Genomic DNA, 18,007 nt, shown 5'->3' with positions numbered 1-18,007 from the left:
TTCACAGGGGGACCACTGCTCTATTGGTTAATAAAGTAGTTATTTAATCGATTGAAGATGATTAATATTCTTTAAAAAAAGATGTTTCAAATCAGTTTGTGGTCTTTTGGATTTGTTATCAGTGAATGTCTTACTTTATGAACTCTATATATATATATTTCTGGTCAGTCACGAGATAAGCGGCGTTGCAGGAGGGCGTTCCGGCTGATTGAAACAGGAAATGGCGCTCGGCCTGCGCGGCTCACACTTCTTATTATTCTTATTATGCAAGTGACTTTCACAAAATTGCAGCTTTTGAGCATTTTCACACGTCGGGAAGACATTTTTTTTCTTCTTTTTGCTCATTGAGACAAAAAAACAAGATTTGTACCGAGTGTGTAGCGTCGTGACACGCACTCGAGTGCGTGATAAACCTCTCGCTACAAGAGCGTACGTGCATCAGCCCGCACTCGAAAATGTGCTCAGACGCTTTTTTTTCTTTTCTTTTCGCGTCGCCGCCAGCCCGAATCAAACTAATTGGCGGTTTTACCTTAATTGTTGTGTGCTTGACAACGTCCCTCCGGCTCCTTCAGCTAATGACAGTCACCTGCAGATCGCTGGTGATTGGATCACATGCCTCGTGGCGAGCCGCGCCGAAGCGGTCTGTCGGATAATTGGGTGATAACTCAATTTGAGGAAGGCGGCAATTAGACCGGCGTGCCGAAACAAAGTGTCGGCACATGTTCAGGGCGAAGCTCGGTGTGCGGCTGACAGAACGGCATCGCCACGTTCATCTGGTAGAAACGGTTTCAGCAACATGTGTGAGTGCAGATATTTTAATTGGCACAAAATACGGATTGGACCAAGATTATTTTATTATTTTATATATTTATTTAGATTTTTACAAATTAACAAGATGGGACTTTAAGAATACACTACAAATGGAAAGGAGGAATAAAAAGAGGAATGAACAACAAAAAGACCAAAAAATAATTAGAAAAACCTCCCGCGATAAGTTTTGTTGGTATGACCGACCGGCAGCGTTAGCATCCATGCTAGCATAATAATTTTTTTTTTTTTTTGCTCTAACACTGTAAATTTAATATATTTGCCCCGTTGCCTCTGCACCTTTATTCAGCTTCGCAGTCAAGAAAATCCCAAAGGAATTTCTTCATATTTGGCACAAATATCCACTCGCGCTCAAAGTTCAACTGCTTCATAACTCACAAAGAATTCACATGCAAATTGTGACACTACCACAAAACAATCCGTTGGCATTTTTGGATGTAATCTGCAACATGACAGGTGGGTGGAGGCACACAACCGAATCATTGGAGAGTAAAAAAAAACCTGCTGAAGTGCTTTTGTGAGCTGGTTTTTGTTCCCGTGCGTATGCCTGGTCCTGATGGGACGACGGGGCTTTGAGATCTGTATTCTCCACACACCCACCCGCCAATGAATCATGTCTCTCTCTCTCTCTGTCTCTCATATATCCGTGTGTCACTATCACTTCATTTGCTTGAGGTTTGATTCAGGGGGTCGCTCCGCCTTCCTGCCGGCTCACTCTGGCGAGCGCGCCTCGTGCCAAGAGTCGTACCTCGCGCGAGCGACGCAACAACGCCGGCGTCAATTAGGCGAAACGCGGACGAGAGCTTTGGCAGCACGTCAATATTGATTTCATCTGCATGTAAATGAGATTGGGTTTTAGGGAGCTATTTGCTGATGAACCTCTCTGGAGGAGGAGGAGGAGGAGGGTCAATTTGTTACTTGGCAGCTTTTGGCTTCGCTCCCGCTTGAAAGTGAAACCGGCGCACACGCCGCGGACATCGGCGAAGAAGAAGAGACTAATGCAAAGAGGTCAGGGGTCAAGTCCTGGCAGCTCGCTGGCCTCAGGCACTGGAAGTAATATGACTGTTTGACACTGATGCTGATAAACTGGGGAGTCCAAGGAGTCGCGTCCGAGCCGGAGACTCGATCGCATGTCGCGCTGGGGAGGGGGGGGGTCGTGTCTCCGCAAGACTGCATATAAAATAAAATAAAACCAAGTTGTCTGTTGGGAGGGAGATGCTGGCGACGCGGTCGATGGAGCTGTCCGTGGGAGTTTGAGTCGTCTGCAGCCTTCAGCGACTCGGGTTCCGCGGACCAGCATGCAACAGTGATGGGACTTGACGGGTGCAATCTCCCCCGCTTGGTGCGCGGAAGATGACGGAATGACTCGCAAACATGAAAGCACGGCTTTGGTGTTCCGTTAATCTGCCGATGAGTTTCCATCAGCGGTGTCTTTAAAAAAAAAAAAAAGTCTGGTTTCAATACCGGCGTCGTAAATGTGGCGAGTTTTTAAAGGCTGAGAAAATGAAGCCGACAGAACGGCCGACACTCGGAGCGGAGGGCGAGAGGTCCTTCCTCCTCTGCTCGCCAAGTCACGGAAGCCTTCGTGTCGAGTGCCGTTTGCCCAGCAATGCCCTCTCTCTCTCTGTCTCTCTCTCTCTCTCGCCCTCCAGAAGAAAATCAAACGCTTCGTGGAGTCCTAGACAATAACCGGGTCGCCACAGACCAGCCGCGGCTTCTGTTTTCATCGAAGCACTTCAACCCGAGGTCAATTTCCGGCGCCGACCCTTCAGCGGAATCGAAATTGTCCTCGAGACGACGGCAACAAATAAACTCCGCTTTCGTTTTTTTCTTTTTTTTCTTCCGTTGCCTCGACTCTGCGCCCCGAGGTGTTCGGCCTCTCTCGCCGCCTCCGCTCGAGTGCGCGGCGCTGACCGCGGCGCCGATTGTAATTAACCTCTTTTCACCCTGCAGGAAAAGTCAATGAGCTGCGACGCACCATCGGGGGATGGACCGGCCCGTTTCAAAGTTGTTTTTATTTATTGTTCTTTTTTCTTCTCTCGCTCTATTCGAGGCCTTTACAGGTAATCGTTACCTCTCTGGATTTTAGAGCCAGACATCAACGGGTCCCTTCTGTTAATCCCTCGGGTCTTTAGAAAAGACTTCAAAGGTCAAAGTCCTCCCGTCTGTACAATGGGAAGTACTTTTACACTTACTCGTTCGTTGCATAATTTGAATCTGCTCTCGAAATACCCAAAGAAACTATATTAATGCATATATTAAAGAGAGAATCCAAAAAAGAAAGGCTCAACATGACTATACCTGCTTTCCTCTTTTTAATCATGTCACCGCTTCCATCTGCAGCTCTCTGCTCCAATGGAGCCCCCTCCCCCCCCCCAAAATAAAATAAAAGAGCCTTTTAACCAAATATAGCATTCATTAAAATAGCATCAATGTCAGGTGGGAGGCAGCGGTGAAGTGACGGAGCAACGGGAAGGAAGCTCCCAGAAAGGCGGCGAGGAGATTTTTTGTTGTTGAAGGAAACTTGAAGAAAAACTTTCCCTCTGAGAGAAGATCCGCTGGCTTTGAGTTCTGCTCACGCTCTTCCTGCCCCAGCAGCCTGTTCATGTGGGCGTTGACTCCAGTGCAGTGGGCGGGGCCGCGCTTCGGGGTGGAGATGGTTGACCGGCTGCACGGAGAGGGTTTGACCTGGATGATCAGCCGTTTACTCGCACGGTGACGTGAGCAGGAAGAAGCTGACCGCATGTGTGACACGTGTCAAGCGGGGGAGCTCCGCCATGTTTACCGCGCTGGATTAGGCGTGCAGAAAGTTTGAGTTTGATCCAACGTGGAGCTGGAAATGAACAAACGGCTTTTAATCACCAGCAGTCTTTTTTTTGGATTTTCAAAGACGGAAGAAACAAGAAAAAAATGGAAAGAAAATGTGAGTTGCTGGTTCTGTGTGTCGTTCTCACTCAGAGACTCATTTCCCATCGCACTCGGGCACTGAACCCGTTGTTCATACACACAAATGCTGCAGCGTTCGGGCTTCCCAACACACCGGCCTCAACAAAAGTTCCTCAGCGAGCGGCGCTTTAGCTACTGATACGCTCGCCCCCGTAGAGAGAGAGAGAGGAGCGAGCTGTGGATGGATTCATGGTGAAATCCTGTTGAGATCCGACCTGACGAGGCTGATTACCTCAGAGGATACACACACACACACACACACAAAACACACACACACACGGCAGCTTCTCGTCTGCGCTTCCCCTCCAGAAGCTCTCATCCAGAGAGCCCGTGGCGGCTGAGTGTGTGGTGTGAACTCTCTGGGGGATCTCGCAATGTATTGGTCTGGCTGTAAAAGGCATTCTGATGAGGGGGGGGGCGTTAACTCAGAAACAGTCCTCCGCTCTGCTCGGTAAACTGGTCTAGAGTCGGGCGGCCAAATGCAATTGGGCGAGGGGGAAATGTTGTTGTTGAAGTTTTGCCGTGATTGGCTGTGTGTGGCGGCTACTTTGAGTGTGTGTGTGTGTGAGAGCAATAACTCGTAACTCCCAAAAAACAAGCTGTGTGTTTTGAACTTGCGAATGTCTGAACAAGCACACGAGTGATGGGAAGAAGAAGATTGCGTTGCGAAGAGGGAGGACAAATGGAGAGGTTGCATCACCTGTGTGTGTGTGTCATCATCATCACTGTACAGGCCTTCTGCCCCCCCCCCTCTTTAAAATGTAATCCCAAGCAAATATTTCATCGACACTTCCCCTCCCCTCCCCCGCCGCATGTCACAGTTCATTAGGAGGTAATTAAAGAGGAATATCCAGCGGCTCCTTGATCCCATTACGCCGGCTGAGGAAACGTTCACACGGCGTGATAAACAGCGCGGATACATGTGGCGTGTGGGATGTGCGAAGTGTGATCCGGCGAGGAACGTTTTTTAATCTTTCCTCGATTAGCTTCTGTAACCGGCGATTGCCGATCTCGGGCTCCGATCGGGTTGGTTCGATTAAACCGGCCGCGGTGTAACGAGGAGCCGCGCCGGTGCTGAGGAGGAAGCCCGGCGGCGGCCATTATGGCTCGCCCAGTAGCTCCCAACCCCATCGGTTATAAATTGTGTTCTTTTAACTCCGAGTCGGCCGACCGTCACTCGGCGTCTCTGGTCTCTTGACGGAGATGGAGACGCACGGGGACATCTTGATGGAGACGCTCTGACTCTGATACGGTGTCTACAGCTGGATCAAGTGTCAGGGACAATGGTATTAGATTATTAGTCACATTTATAACACCAAATATACTTTTGGTGGGGCCAAATAAAGTCTGTGCAGACTAAAAATATTATAATTAAACTCTCCTCGTCTCCTGATGGCTCCATTACGGGATGCAGACTCTGCCTTTTTTTAAATATAAGCCTAATTAAGACACGACATATCGACCTGTGGTCCTTCCCAGCTTCTCTCTCTCTGGTCGTCTTCTCTCCGTCTCGTTTGCCCCCCCCCCCCCCCCCCCCCCAGATGCCTCGGCTTCATTCTCTCTCTCCTTCTCCGTGCTAATCATCACCTCTTTAAGCTCCAGGTCGTCAGAGCGGGCCTCCACGTTTCCTTCGAATCATCGGGAGTTATAGTTAATACAAATATATACAGTGCATCCGGAAAGTATTCACAGCGCTTCACTTTTTCCACATTTTGTTATGTTACAGCCTTATTCCAAAATGGATTAAATTCATTATTTTCCTCAACATTCTACACACAACAACCCATCATGACGAAGTGAAAACTGTTTTTTGCAAATTTTTGCAAATCTGTTAAAAATAAAGAACGAAAACATAACCTGTCCATAAGTATTCACAGCCTTTGCCATGACACTCAAAATGTAGCTCAGGTGCATCCTGTTTCCACTGATCATCCTTGAGATGTTTGATTGGAGTCCACCTGTGCTAAATTCAGTTGATTGGACATGATTGAGAAGGGTGTTGTTGTGACCTTTAGGGTGACCCCAGGCTCACTCGACTCTCCCAGGTGTGTTCACAATGTCGAGCTACAGTTTCTAGAAGTGAACCATCCGATTCTTATAAAACTTTCCGGATGTCGTGTTTTCATACCGAATCACAACGCAGTCTACCCCGTGCTGTTCTTTTTAGATTTTGCGGAGGGCGTTTTTACTATTTCGGTTCACGCTCAACGGTTAAATTTAGCACCTCAACAAATGTTGAACGAATGGTATTAACCCCAGAGCTGCTGGAACGCCCCATGAGTCTATTTCTGGCTGAGCTGCATCTCAAATCAATCTTCAGGTTCCCAGCTTTCCAGATTTAAAATAACAAAGTATATATATCGGCGTGGACGATGTTAATCCCGTGCGATGCATTAACGTCAGTAAGAGCTCCGGCAGGTGAACGTAGTGAACGACCTCATTAACTGAAGAAGTGTAACTGTAACTAAAGAGCTGTTAATTGCTGCTTCTCACCCGACGTTTCATCATCCCATCGTGGTGACTAAAGACGTGAATTCAAACGGCATCTGTCTGATTCTCGATCCTCTGAGAGTTGAGAGAAGCCCTCGTCTGCGTAGTCTTGATCACGGGATGCAGAAACCTGCATATTTGGCACCATTTTACACCGTGATAGTTCGGAGAAATAATAACCATGAATAACCGGATGGATACAGATTGGGAAGAAATGCTGTGGAGATCGAGTTTTTCTTTGAGCTGTCTGCTGGCGGTGCCCCCCCCCCCCCCCCCCCCCTAAGCAATATGTCGAAATCTGACTTCCAAAGTAGAGAGCTTAGGTATTACCTCTCTCTTTTTTACGCCGGAAAATAGCGGCAGTGATTGCGGAAATGGCCGAATCCAGTTTGAAAGACGAGGTCGGCGTATGAATCGGAAACCCAAAAAGCAAAGCGGCGTTAGAGTCGGGTCTTGGAGACGTTACCTCTGTGGGGGGTCCGGGTGATTTATAACATATGTGAGGAAATGACGATTACAGGGAGAGTCAGGGTTGTTTATTGTGTGAGTTCCTGGGTAGTAAATGCTTATTTGTTGTTGTTGCATATTTTATTCAGTCAATCATTGCAATACAATACAATATTATTCTATATAATATACAAAACAGAAAGACTGAAAAGGTATAGGTAGAAGCAACACATGCTTATATATTCCTATCCTGAATTATTATAATTAAATAAATCAGAAAATGTATATAAAATAAAGAAACTGATAAAGAAAAAAAGTATATATTTTATTTTATATATATATACAAATACATCTTGCATATGTTTCAATCACACTTATAACCCTCAACAATTGTTTTATAAATAATCCTTTTGAAAACCAAAAATGAGTGGACCATTCTTATATCCATTTTAACGTTGTTCCATAATTGGACTCCTACAATAGAAATCCATCTTCTCTTAAGATTTGCACAATTTCTATCGTGGTACCCACAATTTTACCTCCTCAATTTAGATAATTTGCTTTCCTCGGTGGCGGCAGGCGAGTTCTCATATGTTTTGTAATGTTATACAGAAAAAAAACCTGTTTAACAGATTCCACAGAAGTCCTCACCCGGCCTTCGGCACATATCACGGCGTGTATTGATGAAAACGGACCGGGCCGGGAGACGGGTTCTGCTTCAGGCAGCTGGTGGTGCCGAGTGGATCGCCATGGCGATGTGCGAACTGGAGATGGCCGGCTTTAAAGCGACAGAAGGAAGGCGCGCCACGTCATCACCTGAGGGGCTCGGAGAGCTATAGAGAGAGATAGAGAGAGCTAGAGAGAGAGAGATAGAGAGAGAGAGAGCGAGCTAGAGAGAGAGAGCTCTAGAGAGAGCTGGAGAGAGAGAGAGAGAGATCTTAAAAGGCAACTCGCGTTTCTTTCTGTGTAAATCAAATCTACAGGAGCTGTTTGACTTCTAAAATACTGAGTTTACTTTTGGGCTTTTCCTCCTCAGTGGCAGGTCCTTCAAACTCAACCGGAAACCCGTCTAAAAGCCAGTTGTTTTTTATGGATTTCACCACAGAGTTGATGCCATCATACTCGTCGGTTGTGGACTTATCAACAGAGCACAGTGTGTGTGTGTGTGTGTGTGTGTGTGTGCATGTGTGTGTTGGCGGGTGGTGGAACTGCAGAGGTTGGAAGCCCATACTTATATTTTAATGAGTCTGATTATCCAAACAGCTGTCTGCTGACTTAAACACACACACACACACACACACACACACTCGCATCGTTATAAAGCTACTCTGTGACTTATGAAGTCTTCGTGTCTCTCTGGGGCTGTGTCTACTACCGGACACTTGAGCACTTGGAACACTGACTTTCAGTGCTTAGGGCGCCACACTGACAAAACCAGCAGAATTCAGTGCACTGAAAGTACCCGGATGGCGCACTGCAAACGGGCAAAACATGTAGCGTAAAACGATGGACACTACTCGCCCTAAACGGGCGCCATCTTGGCTACGTGGCGGAAGAGGAGGAGCCCTTTCGCCAGCTTTTCATTTTATTTCTAAAACAATGGCGGACGAGATGGCGACGGTAGCACACGCGGTCGACCACGGAGGCTCCTGCCGCGATTGTGGAGGTATCGCAGTTTCCACATGGGGTGGAGAAAGGGGTCAACAAGGGACACAAAGAGGGCAAGAAGTGCTTCATTTTGTCACTTTAAGTTTCGCGTGTATCGCGAGCAGATTTGCGTACATCACTTTCGCCAAGTGGTGAACGTAAGTGTTCCATTTGAGACGGCACTTATCAGCGACGCAGTGCACCACAGATGTCAGTGCACTATATTGCAGTGTACTTCGTAAAGTGTCCGGTAGTAGACACAGCCTGTGTGTTTTAGATACACGCGTCAATCGAAAAGCAACGCCGTGCAGCGATGTGTCTACCGATTCAAACCCTGTGTACTTTATAGACTTTTCATTTCCTTTATTGTTTACATTCTTAAATGTCATATGCTCGGCTATTTCATCGTATTGTGTATGTTGTAAACAAAGGAATCCCCCGTGGGGATGAATAAAGTACACCTCATGTAATCTGAGCTCACATTTGGGCTCAAGAGTGTGCAGACACAAGTCAACGCTGCAGAAATCTCTCTGACTCTCTCTCTCTCTGACTCTCTCTCTCTCTGACTCTCTCTCTCTCTCTCTGACTCTCTCTCTCTGACTCTCTCTCTCTCCCTTACTCTCTCTCTCTGACACTCTCTCTCTCTCTCTCTCTCTCTCTGACTCTCTCTCTCTCTCTCTCTCTCTGACTCTCTCTCTCTCTGACTCTCTCTCTCTGACACTCTCTCTGACTCTCTCTCTCTCTCTCTCTCTCTCTCTCTCTCTGACTCTCTCTCTCTCTCTGACTCTCTCTCTCTGACTCTCTCTCTCTCTGACTCTCTCTCTGACTCTCTCTCTCTCTCTGACTCTCTCTCTCTCTCTCTCTCTCTCTCTGACTCTCTCTCTGACTCTCTCTCTCTGACTCTCTCTCTGACTCTCTCTCTCTCTCTCTCTCTCTCTCTCTCTCTCTCTGACTCTCTCTCTCTCTGACTCTCTCTCTCTCTCTGACTCTCTCTCTGACTCTCTCTGACTCTCTCTCTCTCTCTGACTCTCTCTCTCTCTCTCTGACTCTCTCTCTGACTCTCTCTCTCTGACTCTCTCTGACTCTCTCTCTCTGACTCTCTCTCTCTCTGACTCTCTCCCTGACTCTCTTTCTCTAACTCTCTCTGACTCTGCCGGCCTCCCGGGGGAATCACGACACCTGCTGAACACGGCAACAATGATGCTGGTCCAACCATCTGGAGAAAGAGAGAGAGAGAGAGAGAGAGGGAGGGAGGGCAGTTTGTTGATGGTGGGAGGAGAAGCACAATTGGTAAAGCTAATCATTTAAATCCTAAATATGAAGCTCCGGCATGTCTTTCACAGATCAGTCAATGTAGCAGGAACAATTTGGGAAAAGTTAAACTTGTGTTTTTCATTCATTTAATTTTTCCACATTGTTATACGATTTCAATCAAATACAATTTAGCCCTATTATTTGATTTGAAATGTAAACGATTTTGAGTCGTTTATCAAACAACTGAACAATGCTCTGCTTCCGGCTCCCTCAGCTGTCCACTTTATTAGGTACGCCCGTCGGATGCGTGTCGGCATGAAGCCGAGCATCAGGAGGGGGAAGGAATTCAAAATGGATGTTTGGTCGCAGACAGTTTGAGTCTTCGTCACTGCCAACCACCACGATGAGGTCACGCTACAGAAACAACCTCCACGGGCACCAGATCTCCATCTGACGGAGCGGCTTTGGGCTGTGGTGGAACGGGGAGATGCTCGCCATAGATTCGATGATGTCATCTCGACATGGACCACGATCTCTGACTAATGTTTCCAGCCTGTTGAATCCATTAAGAATCAGGGCAGAAAGCGAAAGGGTCCAACTCGGTACTACCAAGGTGTACCTGATGTCTCTCTCTCTCTCTCTCTACCCACCCACCTCGACTTCTCATCACACGTCCTATGAAGATGGCGAGCGTCTGCACACACGCTGTTTTCTCTCCGGTGTTTCGTGTGATGTAACAGCCAGACAATCTGACATGTTCTCAGCTCCACGGCGGTGTAGTGGCTCCAAAAAACAAAGCTGTGTGTGTGTCTTGAATGTCTGAACAAGCGCACGAGTGAAGGAAAGAAGTAGATGATGTCGTTGCCGGAGGAGGAGGAGGAGAAGAGGGAGGACCAATGGAAAGGTTGCATCACCGGACAGGGCAAACGTTCGAGACGGAGGAGAAGAGTTGGGAGTCAACAAACGCAAACTAATTACGTGTGTGTGCATGTGTCTGTGTCTGTGTGTGTGTGTCTGTGTGTGTGTTTCCCCCACGTGGTTGTTGCTGGTGGAGGACGGTCAGATCCAGGCCATGCGGATGCAATAGGGGGGGGGGGCGGCATGTAAAGCAGATGCAGTGCCCCGTGCTGCAGACAGGGGGCGTTGTAGGACCTGAGAACCTGGAGGGATCCAAGAGAGGAGAAAAAAAGGGATCTCTGTGAGACTGGTCCCCAGAGCCGCGCTTCTATCTCACTCGCAGCGACACACACACAGTTCGCCCCTTTCCCGCTCTCTCTCCCTCTCACACACTCTCTCTCGTTTGCCTCGGTGTCTCTCGGTCGCTCGTTCTCCCGCTCTCTCCTGTTCCATCCCCTCCACGCGGTGGAGCGCATGCGGAGAGAGGAGACTGGATCCCGGGCTGGCTGGCTGGATCTAGGGCAGACGGAGACTTTTTTTTTTGTTGGGGTGGCGGGGGGGTGGACCTGAGGGACAGGACTCTACCGGGAGGGAGGTGTGGGGGGGGGGGGGGAGAGAGGGACACCGACGACACAAGTTCCGGCGCAAGATTTTCCATCCAGCGGAGACTATTTGCATCACAAAACCTGTGGAGAGAGGGAGAGAGAGGGAGAGAGAGAGCTGAACCGGCTGCTCCACCGCTGTCCGCGCAAGAGGTGCCATTTAGCGTGTGTGTGTGTGTGTGTGTGTGCGCGTGTGCGTGTGCGTGTGCTCACCTTGTCAGGACGCACGTTCATGTGGCTTTGCTTCCGTTCTCATGCTAATGTGTAATTGGCTGCTCGCGCGGCGCCTTTGACTCATCCAGCCCCGCGCGCTCACAATGCAGCGAATTAGTTCTGATGGATTAAGGCTGGATGGTGCGCGTGTGTGTGTGTGCGTGCGTGCACGAGAGAATGTGCCAAATAATACATCACCCAATGACACTTCCGAACTCTGTTGTAATTATTTTGTCTTTAATGGACGTGTCATCCTCCTGTCTCCGCGGAGGTGACGGGTCTGTCCTGCAGACGCACGTGCGCGCTATGTACACACGTGCACCTCTCCCAGCATAACATGTTTGGATGGGGGTGAGGGGGGGGGTAATTGCTATGTGGCACCGTGCCAAGTTGCCGCTTTGTAGAAGAGGATGTTGAAGGTTAGATGAATGTCTTCTCAGCGCGCGCACACGTGTGTGTGTGTGTGTGTGTGTTGGTTAAAGCGGCACCGTGAGGAATCTCTTAAGTACCCCCCTCCCCCCCCCTCCATCCGACCTGTCCTTCCTCTCCATTTGATGTGTGAGCAGACAGAAGGAGTATTTTTTGCGGTTGGGGATCCGTCCTTGCCTTCCGTCTTCACCTCCATCCATCCCTCTGTCGCCCCTTCCATCCCTTTCGGTCTCCCGTCCCGCTGAGCCAGCGACGTCGACTGGTTTTTAAAGTGCAAGTCCAGTCCCAGAACTGGGAGTGATGTAAGAGGCACGAGAGAGGAAAAGGGAGCGAAGGGAGGAGGAAGGGAGGGAGGAGAGAATGGAAGTAAGAATAGCCCCCGGGGGAGTCCGCCGGTGATTTATATGTGGACATTTCTCCACACGTGTTTGGCCACAGCTCCAATTAACACCTCCACCAATCGGCGGCTGCGCCTGACGGATGCTGCCTCCGGGGGAGGGGCGCGTTCGTTAGTGTCGGCTGTGTTTGTTTGCGGAGATTTGGCAACATTCAAATAGTTTTCTTTCTTTTTTTTCTCGGGATTTCTGGGTCATTCGTCGCAGCAGTGAGTTTTTTGGAAGCTGCACAGAAAATCCGAGCGAGTCGATTTATTTGTGGACACACCCAGCTGTCCTGCTTCTGATCCGGGGCTGAGTCGGTTGTTTCTCCTCCAACCATTGCTCCGCTTCCACAGGAGGGGAAGGAAATACAGCCTCCCATGTCAGAGTGATTGAGTGTGTGTGTGATTACTGACTTCCGTCCCTTGTGTTCCTCCAGGGGGCGTGATCGACAAGGACCTGCATCACTACCTCAACCTGCGCTTCCAGAAGGGCTCGGTGGACCACGAGCTGCAGCAGACCATCCGGGACAACCTCTACCTCCGCACCGTCCCCTGTGAGTCACCTTTCCCCCCCCTCCTACCTCCTACCTCCTCACCCTGTCTCACCTCCTCGAGCGAAGCCCCTCTCGAGGCTCCCGCGTCAAAGTCTGGTTTCATTCGTCCGCTGCCATAATTGCAAATACCAAACGACGTGATGACACGCAGCCGACGCCTCGCGTCCTCGTTCTGTTGGGACGAGGAAGCCGAACAAATGTCGATCGTCTGTGCAAACCCGATCTGCAGATAGTTTCTTTTACAGCGCCAGAACGTCACCCGGAGCGGTTTGGATGCGGTTTGAAGTGTCCTATGGAGCTAACATTATCATATAGATTAGCACCTCTATGCTACGCCAGCTAATGACTGAGTACTCACCGCACGCTGCTCCGGCGACGCTGAGTAACGACCCGCCCGGCTGCACGGGAACACAGTGGCGTTGCTTTAAGTTTCATTATCATTTGTTGTGATCTCCAGCCGGAGGTTCACTTTTTCTTTTCTTTTTTGCAGCTTTAGCTTCTATATTTACCTTTTTTATTTATTTTTATAATCTGTTTTCTCTGCCGAATCAGTTTTTAAATGCTGGATATAGCATTCGAACATGTATCAGGCCCGATAACAACGAGCGCAGCAGGCGTCGGATCAAGTGTCCGCCGCGAGGGAGCGATGAGATGCTCCCTTTCCACTTCCAAGCCCCCCCCGAACTCCGGTTTCGTGGCGCTAATCAATTAGCCGCTGTGGTGTTGTTGGTTTAGCTCGTCTGGAAGTTCAATTCTCCAGAATCGAGCGCTGAATGCAGCTCTGTGTCTTCAATTAGGCATCACACGGTCGAGCAGACAAACAGCGCTGACGATTTGGGGGGATTTATCAGGAAAGCGTGTGTGTGTGTGGGTGTGTGGGTGTGTTTATCTGTGTGTAGCGAGTGTGTACTCCGCATTAGCCCCGTCGTGCCATTAGGCCCAGCTGTCTGTTGGCTAACTCTCCTCTGGATCCTTAATGGAGGGGCATTCTTCAAGGCCAGGAGCCTCCCTCTCTGAACCGAATACAGCAGGAGAGACTGGGGGCTGGGGGGGGGCACCTATTTGTTTGCTTGCACCAGAAGTGTAATTTTCTCCCCGATAACCAGTCGCAGAGCCGCTGCCGGTGAGGCATTACAGAGAGAGAGAAAGAGGTGAACAGTAAAGAGGGAGAACAAATGGGGGAACAAATAGAGGGGGGAGAGTTACAAAAGGGAAGGGGGGAGGGGGGGACACAGACTATGAAAGGCACATGAGTAAATGGATGAGAGAGGAAGAGAGAGAGACACCTTTGATGAAGCTTCAACAATGGGCCTCAGCGCGGCGGTCAGGAACAGAACTGGCCGCGTGTGAAGCGCTTCATATCGGACCTGACGGATGGATCCGGGCTTTAGTGGTCGACTCGTTCACATCTGTGTGTAGTTTAGTTATTTAAATGTATTTTTTAAACGGTGATAGTTGAAGCCGTCCAGCCCTCGTCCGCAGGAGGTTTTACAGGGGAACCCAGGAACCCTGTCGGGGTACCAAGAACGTTGAATGTGTTTCAGACCTCCAGGGTCTAGATTTGGATTCTAGGTCAAAGATCCTGGGTGATTAAAAAGTGTGCTGCATGGAATAACTCTCGTTGGGCTCGTTGACACACCTTAATAAACCGCAGTCGGATCTCATTTGAAAGAGATCCGGCTCGCAGTGTCACGTGACTGGGAACCAGTATCTGCCCGGCAACGTGAAAGGTCAGCTACCTGCGATCGAGTATCCATCCAGATCTCGATCCTTTGAATAGCAGCTGCACTTTAGGGCTTTGACCCATGTGTGGAGAAACCGTGTGGAGGGATTGTCTTTTTCACCAAGTAGGCAAAAGAGAAGATGGAGCGCGCTGATGAAGATACACGGAGGGATCCCCGGTGAGATCTCTGACAAGTGGTACATCTTAGTTGGAGGGAGAAGAAGAGAATTCTACACGATGGATCTGAAGTAGATCATCAAAGAAATGTAAGCGAAGCCCTTGAGGGGTGAGGAAGAGAGCGCTTCTCTACGGAGGCTGGCGGGCAGCGGGAGAGCTATTGAGGCTGGGGCGGGGCGTTGGAGGCGGAGCGTCTGAGGCGGGGCGTTGGAGGCGGGGCGTCTGAGGCGGGGCGTCTGAGGCGGGGCGTTGGACGCGGGGCGTCTGAGGCGGGGCGTTGGAGGCGGGGCGTCTGAGGCGGGGCATTGGAGGCGGGGCGTCTGAGGCCGGGCGTTGGAGGCGGGGCGTTGGACGCGGAGCGTCTGAGGCGGGGCGTTGGGCTTCGGAGGCGGGGCGTTGGACACGGAGCGTCTGAGGCCGGGCGTTGGAGGCGGGGCGTTGGACGCGGAGCGTCTGAGGCGGGGCGTTGGAGGCGGGGCGTCTGAGGCGGAGCGTCAAAGGCGGGGCGTCTGAGGCGGGGCGTCTGAGGCGGGGCGTCTGAGGCGGGGCGTCTGAGGCGGGGCGTCTGAGGCGGAGCGTCTGAGGCGGGGCCAGCTCTCAGACAAATTGCCTGGTTGAAATCGAAGGTCAAAGTGTTAATAGCCTGAGCCCATGTGAAACCAGGCCGATCGGCTGGTAATCCACACGGATTTGACGGAGAGCGGAGAGGAATCCGCCGCGTGTGTGTGTGTGTATAGACGGCGAAGTGCTCGACACCGGTGGAGATCGGTTGAATTATTTAGGTCGAATTGAACTGCAAAATAAGGCAATGAAATATACATATTTCTATGAGCTGACTTCCAGAGGTCCGAGGCGGCTCGTCCCCTCTACGCCTCCAGAGCCGCGGGGAGAAACTTTAAATAATTTGAAAACAGTTTAAAGTATTTGAACTCGTTGTACTTCGAGTGTAAAGACTTCTGGAGTAAATAACTTAAAGGCCACATCGACTGAAAGATTCAAAACACTGGTGTCTCTCGTGTTCCCTCCCCCCCCCCCTCCAAAGATGAAACATAAATGAGCGCAGTGCCTCTGGAAATGAATATGCGTTGAAAAACAAGATATGAAGATCATCAGGATTATGTAACTGAACATGTATTCATTTGATGCGTTTCCTCCTCTCGATGCCTTTCTGTTTGTCCTTCCAACACACACACACACACACCGTGACGCCCTTCGTGAAGGGCAGTGCCCGTTTTCGGCCGTCTGGCGGTAACGGAGACGATGATGACGATGATGATGAGCTCCGCTGCAGGTAAAGAGGTGAAGAGGGCTCCGTCCGGTTCTCTTGACCTTCTCTAACGGCCTCACACACCCGTCGCTCTTTAACGGATACTTAGTGACGTTTTATTATTTATATCTATTTATCTATGAATAGGAAGCAGAGTCCACAGCTTGCATCACCTTCTCCTGTCGGCTAGTTTCACGTACTCTTCGAAAAGCAATTGAAAACAAATGAATGGCACTTAATGATGGTAGTACTTATGGAAGTACTTATGGAAGTACTTATGGTATTACTTATGGTCGTACTTTTACTTTTGGTAGTACTTTTGGTAGTACTTATGGTATTACTTATGGTATTACTTATGGTAGTACTTATGGTAGTACTTATGGTAGTACTTATGGTAGTACTTTTGGTAGTACTTTTGGTAGTACTTATGGTAGTACTTATGGTAGTACTTATGGCACTTATGGTAGTACTTATGGTACTTATGGTAGTACTTATGGTAGTACTTATTGTAGTACTTATGGTATTACTTATGGTAGTACTTATGGTATTACTTATGGTAGTACTTATGGTAGTACTTATGGTAGTACTTATGGTAGTACTCATGGTAGTACTCATGGTAGTACTTTTGGTAGTACTTATGGTATATGGTATTAATTATGGTAGTACTTATAGTATTATTTATGGTATTTTTGTGAAGAAATTTAACTTTCTTGTCATTCTGAGTTTGTTGAATTCACTTATCTTAAGTCTCTTTGGATAAAAGCGTCGGCTAAATGACGCGATGTCAAAAACATAATCCACCGCTGACTGTCGAGAGAGAAGAACCTCTTCTGGTAAACACGCGGCCGCGCCGGCTCCTCTGAGGCCGGCTCGGCCAGCGCGGGAAGACGGATCACAGATCGTCCCCGAAGCCGCCAGACGGAAAACATGCCGGCGCTCGCACTTTCCTCCGGTTCAACGCGCCCGCGCGTGTTTTGCTCTGGCCTCGACGCGCGTGAACAACACGCGCCCCCGGTGGCGGGAAGCGGTGCTGTCGGCGGCGAGGTAACGGGGAGTCCGATGCCCGCCCGCAGGGGCGTGGAGTGTGTGTTAACGTCCGGGGCGGATGTTGTTAACCTAACGAGCGAGAGACTCGCCGCCGCCGCTTTGATCGTCGCGGGGTCTCACGGCGCAGCGGGAAATATTCATCCGTGTGTGAGTCGTGTTGCTCGTTCTCTCCGGCTCCGCTCGTCTTCCTCCTTTTCTCTGGAGCTGCAACCTGTTTTTATTGTTGTGTGTTTTTTTAAGGCGTTGCAATCGGCGCCGAAGCGGTGAGATCACGCGCCTCTCCACGATGTTACCGGCGTCCCCCCCCGGCTCCGAGTTTGTCGCTTGTCTGCGTTTTCTGTTTAATAGTCGGATGTCTGATGGATGAGTGTAATCATCGGGACAATAAAAAGACTAACAGCTTCCCCCGGTGCATTATTTAGCGTCTCGGTGAGAAACCTCATAAACGGCAGAAGTGTGAGACGGTAAGAGGGGGGGGGGGGGGGGCCTCACCGCGGAGCTCTGAGCTGGGCCCCAGTGTGGAGATGAATGAGGAGCAGATTGAGGCGTTCAGGAGAAGAGGAGGACTTGTTATTGTTTCTCACTCAACAACAAAATACACACCTTTTTGTTTGTGTTTTATATCAATGGATCTCCTCGTCTTCCTCCCTCCGACGAAGGTGAGCCAGATCGGACAAATACCTTCAAGTCCAAACCTCCCTCTCTCTCTCCGTCGTCCCTCCACTGACTCTCCCCGTTCCCTTTTTTCATCTCCCCTCACTTACTCATCGACTCATTGGAGGGTCGGGGCGGGGTTTCCATGGCAACCGTTTCCAACCACCCGCCTGCTTCAAAGGCTCGACTCCTCTCCGAACTCTCAGCCCACTTTCTCTTTCTTCCCCTTCCGTACCCCTCCTCTTCCTCCTCCTCCTCCTTCTGCCTACTTCTTTCCGCGATTGGAGACGAGTGTAGAGACGCAGTGCCGGCGCCGGCTGCTGCTCGGCGGGTTGATGGGACTCGAACGCACGGCGGCTGGAAGAACTCCTCGACGTCATGAGCTCGGAATAATACAAAAATAACCAATCAACCATCAGTGTGTGTGTGTGTGAGCTGGAGGTGAGGGAGAGG

General features: G+C 49.7%; 1 protein-coding gene across 9 annotated transcripts in view; it reads left to right on the top strand.

The window, feature by feature from the left end:
• The window catches only part of magi2a (membrane associated guanylate kinase, WW and PDZ domain containing 2a), a 181,203-nt gene that overhangs the window by 35,616 nt on the left and 127,580 nt on the right, over nt 1-18,007 (top strand). For 8 of the 9 annotated variants that reach the window (XM_056424401.1, XM_056424400.1, XM_056424399.1 and 5 more), the window contains exon 2: nt 12,570-12,686. In XM_056424401.1, the coding sequence (XP_056280376.1) occupies nt 12,570-12,686 (117 nt within the window). Of the gene's footprint in view, nt 1-11,189; nt 11,265-12,569; nt 12,687-18,007 lie in introns of those variants that run through there. The other variant, XM_056424402.1, reaches the window with a different exon arrangement.

The sequence above is a fragment of the Pseudoliparis swirei genome, chromosome 10 (genome assembly GCF_029220125.1).
Source record: "Pseudoliparis swirei isolate HS2019 ecotype Mariana Trench chromosome 10, NWPU_hadal_v1, whole genome shotgun sequence".
NCBI lineage: Eukaryota > Metazoa > Chordata > Actinopteri > Perciformes > Liparidae > Pseudoliparis > Pseudoliparis swirei.
Note: the sequence above shows the minus strand (reverse complement) of the source record. Positions and strands in the feature narration are given on the sequence as shown.